We start from the raw sequence: 12182 nt of genomic DNA, 5'->3' as shown, positions 1-12182 counted from the left end.
GTGGGATTGGTTGTCGCATATTGGCTATGAGGAGCGCGAGTGGAAGAAGAAGAAAAAAAAGAAAAAAATAATGAGTGGGAGGAAGAACAAAAGTCATGCGCCCAACGTGGGGCTCGAACCCACGACCCTGGGATTAAGAGTCCCATGCTCTACCGACTGAGCTAGCCGGGCGCTGTTAGCAGCAGTCCGTCACCAACAGACTCAACAGCGCCCCCACCCGCGCTCTGCGCGCTCCCCAGTATGGCCACTAGGGGTAACTCGCGCGGCCGCACCGCCCCAGCTCATTTGTATACCGAACACTATCAGTTACATTAAAACATACTAACCTTCTCCAAGGCCGGCAGAAGCGGAGCGACAGCAGACACAGCTGCTCCAGGAAAGCTCCGGGATTGTCAAGACGGTGAGCAGCCCCCGGGGAGTTATTGAAACGACATCAAATTATCCAAAATAACAAAAAAAATTGTGTTTCCCACTCGTTTTACCTGGGAAAAAAAAAACAGAAAAAAGCGCAACGAGGGCAACCCTCAGCCCCGGCTCTGGGCGCGGAGCCTCGGCAAAGCCCCTTTTCTCATTTACCGCTGAAATCGCACCAGCCCCGCTGCGCGGGTACCGGCGGCGCTGCTCCCCGCGGCCGCCAGGGGGAGCCATGGTGCCGCCCCGGTGCCGGGCGGCGCGCGCGGCCCGGCCCGGCCCAGCCCGCGCCCCTCCGCAGGCGCGGAGCCCCGCCCGCCGCGGCCGCCGCCGCCGGCACCCCCGCCGGCATGCCGCGCTGAGCCGCCCGCCGCCCGCACCCATGCCGGCCCCGGCCGGCCTCCTGCCCCTCGCCGCCGCCGTGCTGGCGCTGGCCGCGGGCGCGCAGGCGGGCGGAGGGACTGCGCGGACAGGTCCGCGGGGCGGGGGGCGGGGGGGTGCGGGAGCCGGGCAGCCCGGTGCCCCCCGCTGCTGCAGCCCCCGCGCTGGGCTCGTCCCGCGGCTCCGGCGGGCTGGGCAGGGCTGCGCCCCCGGGCTCCCCCACCGGCACCCCCGGGTCCCCCCGGTGCCCCGCGGCCGCAGCGCTGCGCACGCAGCCGGGGCAGCCCAGGGGTGCGTGGGTCCGGGGGGGGCTTTGCCCCCAGAGGCGGCTGCCGACCACCGTTTCAGAAGTGGGATTTGGGGTGGTTTTGCGGGGGTGTGGGGGGGGTGTTTTGTCTTTGTTTTTGTTTGCTTTACCGGCAGCTGTAATTAACCAGCGGGAGCGCGTGGCTGGAAACCGGGGCCAGCCCCGGGCGGAGCAGGGCTCCGGGGCTGCACGACCCCCCACCCCCCCCTCCATCCCTCCCTCCCTGCCCCTACCCCTGCCCTTAACCTTCCCCCGGGGCAGATCCCAGCCCTGGCCCCCGAGCGCAGGAGGGGCAGCCAGGGGGGCCCGTGCGCCGCACACTTGCGGGGTCCCTGCCCTCCCCTGCTCCGTGCCCCCCGCGCTGGCTGCGAACACCAGTTCCCAGACCCAACTGGTGCTGGGGTGCCTGACCCCAGCGGGCTGCCCCGGGAGCTCAGCATCCAGCTGAAGGGTGGGAGGGGGAGAGGCGATGAACCCTAAATAACGCTAACCCCTGAACCCCTCTCTTCCCAGAGCCGGCTCCGCCGTACTCCAGCAGCGACATCGTTCATCCCATCAAGGTTGACGAGAGTGGATCGTTCCTGTCCTACGATTTGTCCCACCGAGCGCTTCACCGAAGGTCTCCTTCCTCCAGGAGCAAGTTTCTTGCCTTCTATGAACTGCACTACAAAGGCGAAGCCCTGAAATTCAACCTGAGCCTGAACAACAACCTCCTGGCGCCCGGCTTCGTCAGCGAGCGGCGATACGGGGGTATCGCCAACGCCAAGATCCAGCCCCGAGCATCCCGCTCCTGCCATATGATCGGGGAGGTGCGGAGCCAGGCGCAGGAGGGAGGGCTGGCCGCGCTCAGCACCTGCGATGGCCTGGTAAGTACGGAGGGCTTTAATCGATAAGGAAAGAGCAGAAGCTGTATAAAATCCTTTTTTCTGCTTGAAAGCGATAGCAAAACTCCTCCCAACAGCAGCAGGGTCAGGGTCTCATCACGTAGGTTTGATGCGGCTGTGGATGAGCTGACTGTAAATTTCCCATGGATTCCAGTGGTTTGGGAATTCTCCGGGACTCGGTTTACTTGTTTGTGTCCAGACTCCCAAAGAGAGCAACTCTCGTATTGCCTCCACCTCTTAGTACATAAACGTAGGATTATGAGAAACGCATCTGAGAACGAGGTGTGCGGAGCCTGGCGGTACTGATGGTAACGCAGCTCGTGTGTAGTGTTTACATTTTGTGAGCACCTCCGCTGCCTTATTCTGCTGCAAATACTTCTGAAGGTGGTAGTGACCTGTCAGAGTATAAGTTTTGCTGAAAGGCAAAGTGACTTTCACAAGTAAGACTGTGGTGCTGGCACTCAGCAAGGCAAATTCAGGACGTGAGCATCGAGCATCGCTGTCTGTACCTGCGTGCGGTGGCATCTAGCTAGCGTGGGTACCAGCTCCCCACAGGGTTTAAATCCTCCTGGGGCGTTGCAGAAGCGTTGCTGCACAACTGGGATGCGCAGACCCCTGTTGCCACAGCCCCTGCTCGGGGTGACAGAGGTGCTGGGTTTCCCTGGGGGCACTGGGTGTAGCAGGGTGGGTGGGTGGGTGGGTGGGATTCCTCTTCACAGGGGCTGCTGATCCCAGGAAAGCCCCCCACGTCCCCAGCGCAGGGCAGAGGGGGGCACCGCCGCAGAGGGGGGGATGACCAGCAGTGCTCGTGCTCAGCATTTCTGCGTTTGGAGGGATGATAATTCGATCGGCTCCTTGTTCTGCTGGCTGCCGCAGGTGGCTTTGTGCAGCTGGGGGCCGTGTTTGCATTTTAACCTTCCTGTGTTTAAATAAAAGCAGTGTGTGTCTGTATGCAGAGGTAGCCCGGTAGAGCGAGGTGGCTTTTAAATGGCAGCTCTGCAGAGGCCACCCAAATCGCTGCCTTTGGAGGTGCAAGAGCGTGCTGCTGTGTTTTGGGCAGAGCAGAGCGTGGTGCGTGGGCGTGCGGCAGGGAGCATCCCTGCTGCCCCTCTGTCACCTGAAGCTGCGAGAGCTCAGAGCTTCCCCACCGTGGTGGATGGTGGGGCAGGACTGGCAGGAGAGGAGCTGGGCATGTCCTGGAGGGTGTTGGTTGCTCTTTTTCCTACCAAATTTAGCAGCAGCTAGGTGTGTTTGGAACCCTAACACAGGTTAAAATGTGCATATCTGGGGTTCGGATTCTAAATTTCACTCATTTTGAGTGGGAGCTGGTGATGATTAATGGTGAAGTGACTGGCTCGGGACCCAGAATTGAAGATGCTCTGGAAAAAACACCATCAGGATGAGGATTTACGAAGGAGGAAAAGGCAGGCTGGAGCAGACCCCTATGTGTATGATCCTCTGCAAGGGAGTTCTTGAGGGCTAATTTGTTTCACAGCCTGTTGAAGGAGCTTGTGCCAAGCAGCTGTAACCCAGGGCCAGATCTGCAGGAGCTTTAATTCATGTGGTCATTTGCTGTTCACCACTGCACTTCGTATCTCCAGGGGGGTGAAGGCTGCACAAAATAGCCAAACCCATCATTCAGATAAAAAAATAGACTGATGCACCTGGGAGGAACCTACAACTTTTTGTTTCCTTTTTCTGTGAACATTTGTATGATGGCTGCAGTGTACACAGGAGTAGAAAGTGTTGCAAATGCCCGTGAATGCGTATTTGCACGGGGACACCCCAGTAATACATGATGGTTCTGCAAAAATTTGTGTGGCCTCATTCTGCCAGTGAGCTGAAATCTGCTGTCAGACTTAGAAATCCAGTCTTGCAGTGCAAGTCAGGCAAAACCAAGCTGCTAATAGTGAATGGGCTGAAGGATGTTCACCCAGGACGTTTTAAATATATTCTGGTTAAGAGAATTAAACTTCTGTTTGTGAAGTAACTACAGGTGGGAAAGCAGAAAAAGAAGTTACTCGTTAAATAATTTGCCATCCACATAATGTGTCCCCTGAAAACACCTGTTTCATAGTGGTGTTTGGTGAACCCCATCATTAAGGTCTGTGAAGTGTGTTGAGAATGATCAGTGTCGTGCAAGTGCTCTGGATTAGTGTTATTTTTTAAGAAGCAGAAAAAATTGTTAGCTCACAAAAGACAGCAGCGTGACGTTGCGAGAGGGTCTGCAGCCCATAAACTGCGAGGGGTGAGCAAAACGCAGCCTGAAGTTGCTTTAAACGTTCTCCACTCAGTCTTAAAATGACTGTGGCTTTTTGTCAGATAGATAGTAAACCACAGAGAAGTGCACTTAGCAACGTGCTGTGTGTCTTGTGATAATTATGGAAAGTAAAGTGTGTTCTGAACTACGACTTCATTACAGGGAATTACTCATACACCACTTGTAAGCATGGCTGGTATTTCAGGGTGTAAACAAGGAGCATGCTACTGGTGTGGGAAAGCACAGAGCTATAGGCTAGGGCAGTATATTACATTTACACATGTAATACGGTGCTGATACCGTACATTTCAAGCCCAGTCTTGCTGCACTCTGCCGTTCCCAGCTGTAAGGCACGGATGGGCTGTCCCAAAATTCTTGCTTGTGGCTGCCTCACGCGTTGAACTGAGTTGCATCAGCGCCTCGAAGGGCTGAGTTCCCCGCCGCTGTCGGTGCAGCCGCTGCTCCGACGTTCGTTACTGGTGTAGCATGTAGTAATTGTGCCTTGTGTGACACCCTTGGCCAGCCTCCGAGTTCCCTGTTCCTGTGACCAGGCTTCACCTTTCTTACAGTGCTACTGTAAGGCTTTAAATTCCTCCTCTCAACGATTTTAAAATAGAGTTGTAAGAGCTGGGTTCTGCTCTCTCTTGGGTAGTTTTGCCAGAGCAATTTCATCCTCTTCAAGGCTGTTTCTCACTCTTGTTGCAGACCATGGTGAAGGAGTAGGAGACAGGGGTTAGGGATGCTGGCACCACTTACTGGGATGAACTGGGACACGCAAAGTGCAGAAAGGTCAACCAGGTGTGTTTTAAACGGAGGGAACCGGACCTTCCCCTGGGCAGCAAGTGCTGCTCGGTGCTACTGCAGAGCCAGTTGGTGACAAAACGTGGCCCCCGGGCAGATCTCAGCTGGGGCAGTGATCTCTGTTCCCTTCCCGGCTCAGAATAACCTGCATCAGGAAACAGAGAAGGGGGCATATCGGTGGGCCCCTTCCTTTCCTTCCCCATCCCCATGCTGTTTCCTCCGTGTTATTTTACATTTGCAAGGAGTTAATTAGGGAGGAAGCTGTTTTCCCTTCCCCGGCATGAGCAGTGAGAAAGCATCACTAGTAGCCTAAGTGCTGTTGTGTCTTGGAAACACTAGAAAGAGTTGTAGGGGCATGTTTTGATCTTCTCACTTTGTCCCTGCCCTGTCCTGGGGTGGGAAAGTACTAAACGTGTCAGAGCAACAGCACGGGAGGCAAAGCTGAGCACGAGCAGGCTCCCGAGAGAGCGCAGACACTCAGCCTGCTCTGGGCACCGTAAGGCTGCTCTGAGGCAACCACGAGCCGATGGAGTCGCCTTATGGTGCAAAATAAATTTACAAAACGCTGCTCACGGCAGCGCCCTGTCTGGCTGGATGAGCGCAGGAGCTCCCATTCCTTGGGATAGAGCTGCCCATCCGAGAGCTTCCCGTGCAGCTCTTTGTTCTTGAGATGCAGTGGGAGGCTGGGGAGCCGTGGGCGAGTCCGTAACGGCGTGTGGCAGCTGGGCCAGGTCAGGGGGGTCGTAATAAACCAAAGAAAGTTTCAGGGTGTTGTTTCCTGCAAAAGGAGAGATGCCAGTTACGTGTCCTTCTGTTGCTGCATGGAGGGGCCGTGCTCTTTGTCCTGGGACTGACTTTCTTCGGCTGGAGTTCCTGCCATGCCCGAGTGCTCCTGCAGGTTCCTCCTCCTCTTCCCTGGAGGTTTTCTGGGGGAAGTCTGTAACCCGATGGTTCACAGTGGTGGTGCTTAGGCAGTGCAAAAGGCCAGCAGCAATGGGCTGCATCGGATAAGGATATCCTTGGGAAAACACCTCCGTTTGTGCAACACGTGCTCCAAACACCAGTGTCGCACTAAGCCATCCTTTGGGCTGTCTGCCCGGACTCCCCAGAGTGGCTCCAGGAAGGTCGGGGCGAGGTGGTGGGAGCACAGTCTGAGACCCTTTGTGTGCCTGTTCCTGGTGTGCTCTGGAGGAGACGTTTCTCCATCTCAGCATCCCTGCAGTCCCTGACACCCATTGGGGTCATCACCTGTCTGCACTTTGTGATGGGGTCTCTTTAGCTTTTTGCTTTCTTCATGATCACTCCATGCGGACTCTGTCTGGGAGTTTAGAGCTCAAAATATCCATAAAAACAGTTTATTTAGAGAAGACCTATTTCTTCCTGGAAAATTTTGCAAACCCTCTCCCATTCCCAGGTTCTTCATTGTGAGTCTGTGCTAGACACAGCTGGCTTCATGGTGACAACTTTGTCTCTCCCTGCCAGAAAGGCGTGTTTCAGCTCATGAACGAGGACTATTTCATCGAACCAGTGGCCACCAGCTTTCGGGAGGATGGAGCAGCACAGCCCCACAGGATATACAAGCGCCAGGTGCCTGAGCATGGGGCAGAGCAAGACAGCGGGCCACCAGCTTCACGGGAAACCTGTGGTGTGCAAGGTATTGTCCCCTTCATCTTGCATTTTGCAATGAGCTGGTAGTAGCTGGGGCCCACGGTCTGCATGAAGCACATCGTAGAAAGGGAAAGGGAGCAGGTCCAAGCTTTAGTCCACTGTGTTGCCTCTGCAGACTCGTTAGTCTTAAAACGTGGCATCCAGCTGCTGCCTTGATCTCCCAGCATCCATCAACGACACGGATTGCCCTTAGATTGAGTTTGGCAAGTTGGGCTGGAGGTCCCTCTCGCCACATAGGCTGGCAAGAAAGAAAACCCTCGGACCGAAAGACTGAGCCAGCAGCGGGGAGGGGACGGAGCGTGGGCTGTGCGGTGCCTGTGGGGTGGCACGTGGCGTGGGAGGTGTGTGGCCAGCGGTGCTGCTGGCGGCTGAGTGTCCCATGGGCTGGAGCTGCTCGCTGGGGGAAAGCCCCAGGGGTGCCCGTGCAGCCATTCCCACAAGCATTCTTATTATGGGAAGGCGTGTTCAAATTGCTGGTCAGGATTGCTTGCCCAGTGCCAGGCGGCGGGTTTGTGACAGTAGTGACTGGAGCCCACAAGTCACAGGAATCACTGTAGAAAGAAGACTGGGGATTTTTTTTTCTTTTTCTCCTGCCAGTTTTTCTGTGTTTTCTTATGTTTCTCACTTGCATGACTCAATGCCTGCCAATCCTTGGGCCTCTCGCTCTCGTCTTTTCCTCCCAGCCCTGCTGCAAGCATCCCGTGATGTGGAGACTGAGTATTTGTTTTCATTTCCTTGCAAAGATCAGTTTCTGACCTGCTGGGGCATTGGACTTTGGGAGTGAAACCCGGTCACTGCCCGGGAGTCTCTCTGCTGCAGGGCAGAGGGTGCATGCCGGTTCCTTCTCCTCTATCTAGAGCAGATGGGTTGGATAAACTTCCAAACCCAAGATTTTAAGTAATGAGGGATTCTGTGCATCCCCAGCAGCTCACCGGCACTTTACTCCTCATCTGCATCAGTGAAACTTCACTTTCCAGGCAGTGCATCTTGTTTTGCGTATTTCCTACAGTGCTCTGCTTTCAGAAACGGGGTTTTTTTTTCTCTATCAGGTTATCTTCAGGCATCTTCTGTTAATCTGAATTAATTATTTAATCTTTGATAATAATCCTAATGCTTCTTCTAGACTTTGAACTCTAGTCCTTGTAAATGAATTTCACTGGGTGTAAGTGGCCCGTGTGTAATGCGTGTGGATCTCTACTGCACTGTGGGCTGGCACAGTGGATGTGATGTGTGTGCCCTGGGAAGGGAACCAAAAGTCTGTAGGATTTTAATTACTGCAAGCCTTTCATGTTGTACTGAGGTATTGCTGGTTTTCTTTGCAAAACACCACACGGCCAGATGGTGTTAGGCTGTTAGGTGTTATTTAGCTTCTGTCAGTACACAGTGCAGCCTGTGTGTACAGCTGGGTGGGTGTTTAAGAGGGATCTCAAAGGGAAAATGCCACGCAAGCCCTCCCTGGGATCCCAGGAGCCCTCTGCAGTACCTTCACGTCCCAGCTGGAAGCTTAGCAGCAAAGGACACAATGGAAGCAAGCTCCAAGGAAGCTGTTTCGATTAAACTGTCACAGCGGTATTAGCAATTCATCAAATTATCCAGATACTTGGGATTTTTCAGGCTGGGGGATAAAACACTCTTTCACAGCTAACGTACAGTATAGTCCATAAAATGTAAAAGTCCATTGTTAGCAAAGTAAGGCTAAGCCCTTAGAAACTAGTCGTAAAGGCAATTCCCACTGTGTGGGATGTGGTTTGCAAAGCCTTTACCCAGCTTGGGGCTGACCCTGACCATGATCTTGGAGCAATGTCACAGGAAAAGTCTCTGCTTGAGAATTCCCAGTTGCTGGGTTGCGTGAGGAGCGTCCGAGCTCTTGTCCGCCTCCGGACTCTTTTCAGCCCAGTGAATGTTCCTGTTGTTTCTCCCTGGGAAGGAGCAGAGTTCAGCCTCCATGCAGCCGAGGTGTCATGGTCTTGCCCAGGACACCGATGATCCTTGGGATTTGGCTCAAGACATCAGTCCAGCTTTGAGGGCGCAGAGTTTATCATGTTGGGGAGCCATCTCTCCCTGCAAAATACAGATTTGTGATGGTAATCAGAAATGCTGAGCCACCAGGGTTGTTTCTCAGTGGCGTGTGCTCAAGCATCTCTGCAGGGTCGCCTATAAATTCCTATGTCAACGCGAACCCTAAGCGCTCTGCTCTGGGAGGCTCCGTGTTCCTCATGGAATATTGCAGACCCTGTTCCAGTCAAAGAAATTACTTCAGATGCTTTATTTATTTATTTTTCTATCATGCTAATGTTGAGGTCGGTGTCTTCAACCCCCCAATGATTTTTTTAGAACATACAGCACAACAACTTACACATAGGTTAGGTGTCTAAGTGTGGAGCCTCCTCAGCAGCTAAAGGTTATTTCTTTAAATTAAATTAAAAAATAAAAAGCCCTTGATGATATTTTACCAAAGGTGAACATGTTTTACAAAAAAATTTCTTTTTCCCCCATTAATCCCTCAGATTCTCAGGAAAGCCTGGAGAGGTCTGAGAAGCGAAGGGAACGATGGGAACAGAAGCAGCACAGGAAGAGGAGAATAAAGCAGCGCTCCATCAGCAAGGAGAAGTGGGTGGAAACGCTGGTGGTGGCAGACACCAAGATGATAGAATACCATGGGAGTGAGAACATAGAGAAGTACGTGCTGACCGTGATGAACATGGTGAGTCCTGGTCCTCTCGATGGCAGAGCCGCCTGGTCCCCGGGGACGCAGCTATGAGACATAAAGACTGCTGGGCTTGCCAGGACTCATCCCTGGTGGGACCTCAGCAACCTCTCAGACAGGCTGTTCCCACCCGCATGTTGACTTTTCTGCATTGCTCGGTGCTCGGTGCACCACGGGAGGATGGGTCGCTGTCAGCAGCCCTGAGGCCAAAATCTCCGTGCAGGCGGGAGCAGCTCAGCCCGCAGTGGTTTCACCTTCCCCATGGGGCTCAAGGGCTGTTCCCTCATCCTTCCCTCCATGGGGATGGATAACTTGGCCTCCCAGGGAGATCCCCCAAGGCAGAGGTGCCCCCGGGATGTGGCCTCCCAGGGAGATCCCCCAAGGCAGAGGTGCTCCAGGGATGGGAGGTGGTTGGTGCTGCCCATGGTTGTGCCACCGCAGCTCCCCCCAGGCAGGCATGCGGGCAGCTTGGGCATGGGGATGCAGATGAAGCTGGAACCACCCTGAAGCTTGCCCGAGGGCCACCCACCGCCCTCTGTGTGATAAGGAAACCTCCTTGCAGGAGGAGAGACCTGCAGGGACGTGGGAGATTTGGCTCAGACTCCCTCGAACTCAGGGCTGGCCGTGCCTGCTGATGGAGCATCCCAGGGCGGCTGCCGTTGGAGCCAGTGCCGGCACTAGCCTGGTTAGCAGGAGGGACGTGGATGACTTTCCTGGGAAGGTGCCACTGAGGACAGTTAAGGGAAGATTGTGGTGGGCTCCATTGGGAATCTGGCCAGGGTGGGTGGATGCTGGTGCCATAACGGCACGAGTTGGCTCAGTCTGTTGACTCTTGGGCTGCCAGGGTAGCACCTATTTGCATTTCAGAGGAGGGCTTTGGCTGACGGCCAGAAGAAGGTGGGTTTGGGCAGAGGAGCTCAGGGTAACATCCTTGGGGTTCTGGGAGTCGGTGAAGACACCCGGAGAGCTCAGGTTTCCTTTGAGGTGTTAAACATTTATTAGGAGTGAAAGCAGAGGTGTTCCCCGGGGCGTTTCTGGTTGAGTTTTAATGTGCTACACAGATTATATCAACTTTAAGTGGATGTCGTCACACTCTGAACGCTTTAGTCCAGGTCTGCGTCTGATCTTGTCTTTCATTTGGGGGAATTCCCCGAGATGTTGTCAACAACCTTCAGTAGCTTCCCCTCGAGCTTGTGTTCCCCTGCAGATGTACTTACTAGCAGCAGCATTGCAGGGCAAGGTTGTTTTTTTTGGGGGGTGCTTTATTTCTTTGGCTTGTGGCTGTTGCAGGTGGCGGGACTGTTCCACCACGCCAGCATTGGGAACCCCATCAACATTGCGATAGTGCGACTCATCCTGCTGGAGGATGAAGAGGTAAAAAGAAAACAGGGTGACTCACACACCGTCCTGGCAGCCAGGCTGGGACGCACGGGGAGCTGCCCTTGGAAGCCCGTAAGCTTTCTCTTGTGCTGTCTTTTTGGCCCAGATGAAGCTGTGTAAGATAAACGCGGGCGCCTGTGCCTTGCTGCCTTGACTTCTGCATGGGCTACAGCCCTGGTAAAGTCCAGGGAACGGTGTCGTCAGAGGAGCTGCGGGGTCCGATTCTTGTAATAATTTATGATAACGCAGCATCACCGCCGGTAGCTGGGACTTGTTTGTGCTCCCAGCTGCAGCGGTGGCTCGCAGGGAGCCTGACGCCGCTCAGACGGGCTCCCCAGCTGCATCCTTCGCCATCAGCCAGGATGGGATATTTGCCCACAGTGTTTCTTAACCCCTATTACCAGATGATTTAATGTTTTGGTTGACTCATAGATGAAAAGAAAGCAGAAAAGGGCTGTACTCCCGCCCAGCCTACAACCTATAAATACGGAGTAATTCCGTCTGGATGGCAGTTACTCCCGATTCCATTCTGATGTGTCTGAGATCAGACCCTTCCCCCCTGCATCCCAAAAACCCGACAGATCCAGCAGCAATATGACCGCAGACATTTAATTATGTTGGCAGGAGGATCTGAAAATCTCCCACCACGCAGACAACACCTTGAGAAGCTTTTGCAAGTGGCAGAAGAGCATCAACGTTAAAGGAGATTCCCATCCCCTGCATCATGATGTCGCAGTCCTGCTCACAAGGTATCGTGCCCATGAGCTGATTTTATGCTGTAGATGCTACACTGGCAGCTAGGAACAAGCCTGCCCGCTGCAGGCAGATGGACAGCCGGGGAAGCATCTCAGTAGGAGTGGTTGAAATCTCACTCTTATGCCCGAGCCCTGCCTGGACCCCTATACATAGGGTATGTAACATGAAATCTGAAGATAACCTGGTCCCAATGGCTGGAACTGGTCTCAAATCTCAGGTTTAAACCTGGAGACAGCTCCCGGTTGACTAGCAGCTAAGGTTTCCAAACCTGGTTTTCATCATGGCTCTATTGCCAAGCCCCAGAATGGCTGGATCCTCCCAGAGGATGTACACAGGGATTAACCCTCCTTTTTTCCTTGGAGGCTAATGCTGGGATTGGCAGAGGAGCCTCTGAGAAAGCCCCTGACCTCCCATGAAGCTCACAGGAACTCATGCCTCTGGCCAAGTTTATATACCTTGCAGTCAAAACATAGTTTGATGGTGTCAAGCTGCAGTGCCTTGGCTGTTGGCAGTATCGTGGTGGTTTGTGTGATGATTCACAACCCCCAACAGTTTTATCTCCTTTAGGAAGTTTGCTTTGTAGCAGGAACAAGGCACTTCAGGTTGTGTATTTCAAAGGAGTTGCTC

The 12182-nt window shown here is 54.0% G+C and overlaps 1 protein-coding gene and 1 non-coding gene across 2 annotated transcripts in view; one reads left to right on the top strand and one right to left on the bottom strand.

Annotated features, from left to right (window-relative positions):
- Positions 1-98: 98 nt before the first annotated feature.
- TRNAK-CUU (transfer RNA lysine (anticodon CUU)) lies at positions 99-171 on the bottom strand. Its single transcript has one exon. It is a non-coding gene; the product is annotated as a tRNA-Lys (tRNA).
- A 577-nt stretch (positions 172-748) lies between these two features.
- The window catches only part of ADAMTS7 (ADAM metallopeptidase with thrombospondin type 1 motif 7), a 50649-nt gene continuing 39215 nt past the window's right edge, over positions 749-12182 (top strand). The window contains exons 1-6 of the mRNA XM_055717080.1: positions 749-884; positions 1613-1965; positions 6527-6698; positions 9220-9416; positions 10710-10793; positions 11424-11548. Of these exons, the coding sequence (XP_055573055.1) occupies positions 794-884; positions 1613-1965; positions 6527-6698; positions 9220-9416; positions 10710-10793; positions 11424-11548 (1022 nt within the window). The 5' untranslated portion in view covers positions 749-793. The remainder of the gene's footprint in view (positions 885-1612; positions 1966-6526; positions 6699-9219; positions 9417-10709; positions 10794-11423; positions 11549-12182) is intronic.

The sequence above is a fragment of the Falco cherrug genome, chromosome 7, assembly GCF_023634085.1.
Source record: "Falco cherrug isolate bFalChe1 chromosome 7, bFalChe1.pri, whole genome shotgun sequence".
In the NCBI taxonomy this organism is placed as follows: Eukaryota; Metazoa; Chordata; class Aves; order Falconiformes; family Falconidae; genus Falco; species Falco cherrug.
The sequence above is the reverse complement of the archived record's forward strand: the minus strand, read 5'-3'. Positions and strand labels throughout refer to the sequence as shown.